The following is an 8,735-nucleotide window of genomic DNA, read 5'->3' on the forward strand; positions in this document are numbered from 1 at the left end:
CAAGTGGTTGTCGCCTGGCTCATCTCTGCAGCACCAGGTCCCCATGCCCAGGAGATCTGCTTTCCATTGACTATGAGGCGCTTGCAATGAATGTAAATCTGGTCTGGGAGTAGCTGTGGGGGGAGCCCATGGGGAAAAAAAGAAGCATGAACATAACCACACCTGTTGCAGGGCGCCAGGACTCCTGGGTTCTCTCCTGGCTCTGGGAGAGGAGTGGAGGCTGGTGGGTTAGAGCAGCAGGGATCCCTAACAGGGACAAGCAGCTGGCTTGGGACACGTAGCCATTCGCAGGCCTGGAAGGGAAGAAGACTCCCGGATCCCAGTGGAACTTCAGGGCAAAGGGGACAGTTTTGAGTGAAGGAACCACCTGAAGGGCCCAGGATGCCCCTGGCAGTCGGTCCTGGCCCTAGGGCCATATGCTCCCCGCAGCCTGGGCCTGCTCTGTCTGCCACCTAGTGCCGCTCCCATGGCTTTAGCTTCCCCCCACACTGACCTGGGATGTGTCCACCAGGCATCTCTTCCCCACCCTCCAGACTCCCCCATGCCCAACAGCAGCCTTGGTTGATTTATGGGGCGATGAGGTCTGTCCTCCCCCTCCAATACCAGGCCTGGATTTCTGTCCTGGCTCCTCCATAGTATCCCACCCCAGTGGAGTTTGCACATGAATTTCTCATGCAAAGGGGGAGGCTTGATCCAGGGAGCTGGGGGAGGCTAATATATGTATCTGTCCCCATCATGGCAGGCAGCACAGCTGGTTTGCTCCTTTATTTGGCTACACGGAGCTGGCCCAGACCCCTAGACGTGAGCCAGCCTCGCTGGACAGGGCACGGGGCATGGCCACGTGGCCTATGGAGGCGGAAGAGCCAAGGCCAGGGAGGTCAGACCTGCAAGCCCCCCCCCCCCCCCCCAGCAGCCTGGGAGCAGACAATTCCACACCCTGGGACTCAGGAGTTCTTCTTTGGTGCCCCAGCACATGGCCGCTTGCTGACGCTGGTGAGGGCCTGGTGCTGCTGCGGCCGATATGGGACCACAAAGCTCTCAGGAGTCAGCTCACCAACACCCTCGGCATCCACCTGGCCCATGAAGATGTAATTCAAACCTGCAGGGACGGGGGAAGTGTCAGGAGAGGTGTGAGATACAGCCACCTACAGCTCCTCAGGGAGGAGGGCAGCTGGTCACACAAGCCCAAGAAAGCTCAGTGTGGAGATGCAGCCAACTCTGGGGCAGGGCAGTGCCAGGAGCGCACTCACCTTTCTTGAGGATGGGACACTGGCGGCAGGGGACCTCCAGCTGCACTGTGGCCCCTTTCTCAGCCTGGGGCAGGCTCAGGGTGCCGGCCTTGTAAGTGTTAATGAGAGAGATAGTGGCTATGACCTGGTCGCTGGCCCCTCGCACGGCAGTTTTCACGGTGCCGGTGATCACTGTGAGATGGAGGGTGAGTCAGGCCACAGGGATGCTCAGCTCAGAGCCAAGGAGCCCATCCCCTCACCCTGACCAGACTCCTGGATCCCTTACCAAAGTCGTTGGCACAGAAGTTGCTCTGCAGACTTCCTGACCTGCGGCATTTCTGGGGGCACTGAGCCTTGGCTGGGAGGAGACGAGAGGGTTAGTGCCTGGGCTGAGGCCAGGCAGCATCCCCCCCAAAACAAACCAGGAAGCCCCTGCCAAACTGCCTTGCTGCCACACAGCATAGAATTGGAAGGAAGGGGGCTGCGGGTCAGGAGAGAGCTAGTGCTGGGTCTGGCTTGGGTTTGCACAGGCCCCTCTTACCTGGTGTCTGCATAGTGGGTGGTTCGGCCTCGGGCAGTGCCCTTGTGGTGGGTTTTGGTTTGGGCTCGGGCACTGGTTTGGGTTTCACAGCAGGTTTGGCTGGAGCAGGCTTGGTGCTGGGTTGGCCCGGTTTGGAGCCGGGGAAGATCCCGGGGGCTGGTTTTGTGGCCTTGTCAGTCGCCTCCGAGTGGCTCTTCATGACGTAGGAGGCAGCAAAGCCATCAGCTGTGACACTGAGATCTGACACAAACTGCACCAGCAGCTCATTCCCCTCCGAGTAGATGGGTCTGTGGGGAGACAAGTCAGAACTGTTTTACGGGGAATGGCTGGCTCAGGGGAGCAGGCAATGGGGCCTGTCCCCTATAGGGGGTGCCAGGAAGGTGTGGGAACTGCCAGTGGCAGGAGTTCATGGGAGGATAGAGGAGGGGTATGAGAACAGCTGGGGTCAGGGAGGGGCAGAGGCTGACCTGGTGGTGGCAAGGGGAGGGGTTGGAGAAAGGCAGGATCTTACCTCAGGGTGGGGGGAAGCAAGTGGGAACAGCTGGGGGAAGGGGTTCACCCAGAGGTGGGGGAAGGGAATGGAGTGCAGGGCATTCGTACAGCGAGGGGGGTCTCACCCAGGGGCATGGTCCCCGCAGAACTTGCCCACGCGGCGGGAATCGTCGCTGGCGCCCCCGTGGAACACAGACACGTAGTCGTAGCGGCAGTGGGGATCCCCCTCCACGTCAAACTTCCCGAAGGTCAGCTCCACCACCTGCGGGGCACGGTCAGCCCCACACACAGAGCCTTAGCCCCACCCCCCATAGCCTTAGCTCCGCCCCAGCCTCCCCTAGAGTCTCAGCCCGTCCCACTCCAAGCTCCACTCACAGAACCATAGCCCTGCCCCAGACCCATAAAGCCACCCACACAGAACACTGGCACCACCCTAACAGAGCCTCTCCCCTCCCCCGAGCCTGGTCCTCCTCAAGCTTCAGCCCCACCATTACCCTTCACAGAGCCCCAGCTCTGCCCCATGGAGTCTCAACCCCCCCAGCCCCACCCTTATTGAGCCCCAGCCCCATGACCCACTGCCCCTACCTGGCCTGGGGGGGCGATGATGTGCCAGGAGCAGCTGATGCCAGCTGGGTAGTTGCTCTCAGGCCAGTTTGGGGTCTTGAGACTGCCCTGAGGCTTCTCCAGCTTCCCCCCACAGAACTGATGCTCTGCAAGACACGGTGGGGAGGGGCTCAGCAAGGCAGTGATCCAGGATCCAGGCCTGGGGGGGGGGGTCCCAGAGTCTCTGCTTGCTCAACCTGCCACCCCAGGATGGGCACCCCTGTAAAGCTAAGGGCTGGCGTGCCAGCATATTGGGGAGTGCAAAGAGGTGAATGTGCATGGCAAGTGTGCGAGAGAGGGCAGAGAAATCGGCATGTGCAGTAAGCGTGCCAATGACTTTGAGTGTGAACTTGTGTGACAAAGTGAGGATTGGATCTGCCTTGTTATGTTGCATGTGATTTCTACTGTCCCATGGTAACCCCTTGTATGTGGCTCAGTTTGCTCAGGGCACTGCACCAGTACCTAGATGGGGATGGGAATTTCAGTGTGACAGCCTCCCACCTATACACAATGGCTGGGGACAGCCTTTTCCCCAGGCAGCAGGACAAAGGTTGAGGAGGAGGCCTGGAACCACCCAGGCTCTGAGCTCCTGCTCCCCAGGATGGATGGTGCTGGCTGCTTCTGGTTCCTGTGCTGACAAATCCACTCTAAGATGTACCTGTCACCTGATAAACCTTCTGTTCTACCTGCTGGCTGAGAGTCACGTCTGGCTGCAGGGGGGGTGCAGGGCCCAGTGACCTCCCATGCCTCAGTGATGGCTTGGAAGAATGCAGATGTGCTACACAGGAAAGTGTGCAAATGAATGAGCATGTGCATGAGCTATGCAAGTATATAGGGGAGTGCACAAGGAAATGTGAAAATGAGTATGCAAAACTGGCATATGTAGGTGAAAGGTACGTGACTGCTGTGCACAGCTATATGTGAGTGGGCACAGAAAAGTTTGCAAATAAGCATAAGAGGGACTGCATAAGATACACGAGTATGCACATGCATCCACATGTACAATGACACAGTGGAATAGTGCATCCAACAGGCACATGGGAGAATGGTGCATTCTCTGCTTGTGAGCGCAGGCCAGGACTTTGAGGCAAGAAAGCTGTATAAAGGTGCAATGCTCAGGGGGAGATGTGCAAATCCCACTAAGGGTGCAAGGCAATGCCCGTGCAGCCCTCATGATGCCTGAGCAACCTCTGCTGGCATGCACTATAGTGCAAACTAGGGATGTAATAGAGCAGTCAATTAACTGTTTAAGCTTATCGGTTAAAGCTATAGACAAGTGTTTCTCAATTTTCAGACACAATTTTTTTCTACCATTGCAACACATTTGTTTAAACAACTTAATTGTAGCCAGGCGAGCAATGAAATTTTTGGGTGTAAAAAGTACAAAAATAATAAAATGCTGTAAAACTTATAACAAAAATTCAGTTTTCTTCAAATTTCAGTTGGGTTAATGTACCCCCCAGACTTCTCTCAAGTACCCCTAAGCGTACTCGTACAACTGGTTGAGAAACATTGCTATAGACTACACGCATTCCCCCCCGGCCTTGTCAGTACATTTTTTAGCAGGCTGGCCAGCAGCCCGACTCAGTCCTGGCTTGCACCAGGTCTGGGACCTACCCCTGCTGCAGTTCTGCATTTAAAGTGTGTTGGGAGTTGGGGCGCAAGCAGCCCAACTCAGGTCCAGGAGCTCAGACAACCCCTAGCCAGACGGGCTGCTGCCATCCTACTCTGCTGCCTCTTTTTCAGGGGTGACAGACAGCTGGAGCAACCGGCAGCCAGGCCATGGGGGGGGATCTGGTTTTTTAACTGGCTCTCCTCACAAACCAGCTTTCACCTGGCTCCCCACAGATGCAGCAGCACAGAGTGGCAGGGGGCTCCTCAGGGGTAGGACCGGATTGCACTGCCTTGGCCCCACCCCCAAGGACTATAGAATAGTCCTTTAAGAATGAATGAGGTTAATCAACTATTCAATTAACTGATATTTAACATCCCTAGCACAAACCTCTTCCCGCCTCTATAATGGGGCACAGAAGTATGCAACCCTCCAGTATATGCAGGTGGACAACTGTGCACCTCGCAGTGTGCACACTTCAGCCTGAATGTGCAAGGATGCAGCTTCTCCACGCAGTAGTGCAAACCTTCACCAGTGAGCATGCAAATGGCTTGTGCATGTGCAAACCCCTGTCTGAACGTGCAGTGTCTCACGCTGCTGCTGGTGAGCGTGCAAACCACCAGTGAGCGTGCAAACTTGCTCATGTGCAAATAATGGGTGTGAGCTCCCCCCCACACTCACTTGTGGCTAGGCCAGGCAACCTTAGCCAGCTCTGCTCTCCCCGGCTCAACCCTGCCCCCAACATGCACCAGCCCTCTTTGGGTGCAATCAGCTCTGGGGAGGCGCAGTGGGAAAGGGGCCATGATCCACACATCCCGATGCAGCTGGAGTTGCCCTGTCTGCGCCTGTGTTTGCTTAGCACATGACTTTGGGGGCAGTGCTCTGGGGGGAGGGGAACGTGCGGGACGAAGAGCAGCAGCATGGGGCGGCGGAAGGGCAGCGGCCTCGGAAATGGGGGATGGGGGAACTGGACTTTTGCAAACCAGCAATTTCCCGGCGGCTGGCCGGCGCCACACTGGGTAATTACAGGTTGTGGGGCGAGTGGGGGAGGGGGGAGGAGAGACGGGTGGGTGGCAGCGCCAGGGCAAAAGCAGGCAGTGGGGGTGGGAGGAAATCTCACTCTGTCCAGCAGCCAAGCTCCCCCTCCCCGCAGACCCTCCATCGGCCTCTACCGGACACAGCAATGGGTCGGCGATGCAGGGGTCAGATCCCAGGGTGGGGCAAAGGGGCTGGGGCAAAGGGCTGCTGGTTGGGGGTGCACAGAATGGGGGGGAAGCCCCCTGTTCCACTCCAGTCTGTGCTTCCAGCATCCTCTCTGCCCTGGCGCCAGCGCAGAGGCAGTGTGGGACACACGCCCCTTTGTCCCAGGCCGGGATCCGACCACAATGGCGCCCCCGGGGGGCCGGCCCGCGGCTTTCCCCCTAAGCCTGAGGGGCTGTGTATGCCTCCCACCTGCGGAGGGCGCCATTGCTGGTGTGGGGAGAGCCCAGGCAGCTGGATACTCACCGTCCCAATAATCCCAGGGCTCCCAGGCCCACCGGGAGTCTATATGGTTGGGGTCCCACCTCCGCCTTCCGCGCGGCCGGCCTGCAAAAGGTCCCGCAGGTTGGGATGCATGGGGGGAGCCTCTGTGGGGGCTGTGCAAGGTGGAGGCATGGGGACAGAGGGCCTGGCACCTGGGGGGAGGGGTGGCATAAGGGCTGGGGAGCAGAGGTGGAGGTTCCCCAGTCCCCTCTCTGCCCTGGTGTCAGTGCAGGGCATTGTGGGTAATATATTCCTGGTCCCCTGGCATCAGACAGGGCATTGTGGATAATGCACTCCCATTCCCTGACATTGATGCAGGGCATTGTGGGTATTGCACCCCCAGCATGCCCTGGTGGTACAAACATCCCTGCAGCCATGGGGGCCCCTCTGCAGCCAGCCCCCCCTGGGGGAGCATGTGGCCCCTCCAGCCTGAGGAGGTGTCCGTGGATCCCTCACCATTGACGTGGGGGAGGCCGGCACTGAACCAGACCAGGAACCCGCGGCCCCCGGTGCCCTCGTCCGTCACCATCTGCAGCATCATGCGGTTCCCGGTGGAGAGCAGCGCGCCAGGGCGGAAGGTGCCACAGAAACGGCCCAGGCGCTGGGCACTTGCTGAGTGCCCGTTGTACACATCCAGATAGTCGTAGCGGCAGCCCGGGTCTGGCTCCAGGTCAAACACCCGGAAGGAGAGCATGACCACCTGGCCCTCTGGCACCTGGGTGAGAGGCGGGGTTAGTGGGGCACTGGTGGGGAGGCACTGGGAGGTAGACAGAGGGTGTGGGGCACAATGGGAGAATACTGGCAGGGTGAGGGCAGTGGGGGCAGGCAGAGGGTTTGGGGTATGCTGGGGGGAGGCTGGTAGGGTGGTGCTGGGGAGCAGACTGGAGGATAGGGGGAGGGGGCACTGGAGGGCAAGCCAAGGGGCTGAAACAGGCAGTGGTTGGGGGTCACTGGTGGGGCAGCCAGGAGCACCTGGCTGTGGGGAGTAAGGGAACAGCAGGGAAGTGGATGAGGCTGGGGGACACGAAGGGGGTGGGGAGAAGGCTGGGGGCATTGCTGGGGGATGTGGAAGGAGAGGACTATGTTAGGACTCAGGGTCCTCCTGCTTTCACCCCCATATCACCGTGCTCTCCACCCCAACCTCCTGATCTTCCTGCATCCGTCCCCTGGTGCCTAAGCCCCCCCCATACCGTGATGGTCCAGGTGCAGGTCTTGCCGGGGGGGTAGTGATTGGGGAAACCCTCGCTGGCGATGAACCCGGAGTCGCCCACGTGCTCCCCGCCGCACAGGAACACGGGCCTGAGAGATCCCAACAGACAGCATCACTCGGAGACTCCTTGCTCCTGAACCACAGCCCCTGCCAGCCCAGCCCTGTCTGTGCCCTTCACTCCTGACCCACAATCCCTGCCATCCACAATCCCTGCTCTCCACTGTGGTGAGGGAGGATCCTGTGTCTGTTTGTCCTGGCCAGGGTGCTGGGACATAGGCCAGGCTGGGGGTGGGGAACCAGTCCTGCCTCATGTGGCCTCCAGACACACTAGAGAGCAACCTAACGCCCCAACCCCCCACTGTCTGCCTACTAGGGCTGAGACAGATGCTCCTGGTCCTCCCTATGGGATGAGACAGTCCCCCCTCACCACCAAGCTCACAACACAATCCACACCCCCAGGTATGGGTCCCCAGCCTGGTGCACGTGTGTGCGACTGGAGAGCACGGCCCACTACAGCGCCTAGGCCCCCACTCCTCTCACCACAGGGAAGAGAACCCTGGTGTGAAAAACAAGAACATGGGTTGGGGAGAGGCCAGGAGGCACAGTGGTGATATGAGACAAGGCCCCAAGAAGTGGGATGTCTGGTGCCACATGGGTGAGGGAACCGGCTCTGTCCACGTGTCTGGCTCTGTCTGGCCTCTGGCCCCCAGGTTTGGTGACTGTAAAAATTTGGTTTACGCCTCCGCACGCCTATCCCTGGGGTCCTGGCCTGGCCCTCCTCCCCTCAGCTGCTCCCCCACAAGAGAATTCAGAGAATCCAGAGAACTTGGCTCATCCCGGGTCTCTGGCAGCATCAGCGCCACACGGCTAAACCCTTCCAGATGTGCTGGGGACTGGTGCGGCCGGCTCCCCAGCCCTGCCGGTGCCCCTCACTCCTGACCCACAGCCCCTGCCAGCCCAGCCCTGGGCTCCCCCACCCCTGCTGGTGCCCCTCACTCTGGACCCACAGCTCCTGCTAGCCCAGCTCAGTGATCGGTGGGACAGGAGGGGCTGGGGGACAGGGATCCCTTGGGCTGGGAGAGGGGGGCAGCGGTACCTGGTAACATTGGGGGCGGGAGCCGGGTCGCTCTGCCCCATGGCGCAGCCCCATAGCAGCAGCAGCGGCAGCAGCGGTCTCAGAGCCATTTTCATGCTGGGGCCGGTTCGGGGTCTGGTCTCTGCACGGAGGAGCCGGGAAGCAGCGGGTCGAGCTCAGAGCAGCTTTAATGAGAGCCAGCTGGGGGCGGGGGCAGGGGGAGGGCTCAGAGGCGGGCGGGCAAATGGAGGATCCCCGGGGGGAGGGGTTGGCTGGGGGATTCCTTAATGGAGGGGTGTGTGAGGGGAAGGGCTGGCTGGGAGATTCTTTGGGGGAGGGGTGTGTGGGGAAGGGTCAGCTGGGGGATTCCCTAGGAGAGGGGTGTGTGTGGGGAGGGGCTGTCTGGGGGATTCCCTAGGAGAGGGGTGTGTGTGGGGGGAGGGGCTGTC

General features: G+C 59.9%; 1 protein-coding gene across 2 annotated transcripts; it reads right to left on the reverse strand.

Annotated features, from left to right (window-relative positions):
- Window positions 1-750: 750 nt before the first annotated feature.
- Window positions 751-8,490, reverse strand: PCOLCE (procollagen C-endopeptidase enhancer). Of its 2 annotated transcripts, XM_075908451.2 has the most exons (10): window positions 8,308-8,490; window positions 7,192-7,300; window positions 6,458-6,716; window positions 5,984-6,064; window positions 2,848-2,972; window positions 2,388-2,524; window positions 1,771-2,057; window positions 1,516-1,587; window positions 1,251-1,421; window positions 751-1,099 (listed from the first exon to the last, which is right to left on the reverse strand). In XM_075908451.2, exons 1-10 carry the CDS (start codon window positions 8,400-8,402, stop codon window positions 945-947), a joined length of 1,491 nt encoding a protein of 496 aa, XP_075764566.2. In that variant the 5' UTR covers window positions 8,403-8,490; the 3' UTR covers window positions 751-944. The 2 variants fall into 2 exon arrangements, with proteins under 2 accessions (XP_075764566.2, XP_075764567.2); XM_075908452.2 differs by lacking the exon at window positions 5,984-6,064 and having other exon boundaries at window positions 8,308-8,489.
- Between the last annotated feature and the right edge of the window lie 245 nt (window positions 8,491-8,735).

The sequence above is a fragment of the Pelodiscus sinensis genome, chromosome 22 (assembly GCF_052426305.1).
Source record: "Pelodiscus sinensis isolate ZL-2025 chromosome 22, ASM5242630v1, whole genome shotgun sequence".
NCBI classification, from domain to species: domain Eukaryota; kingdom Metazoa; phylum Chordata; order Testudines; family Trionychidae; genus Pelodiscus; species Pelodiscus sinensis.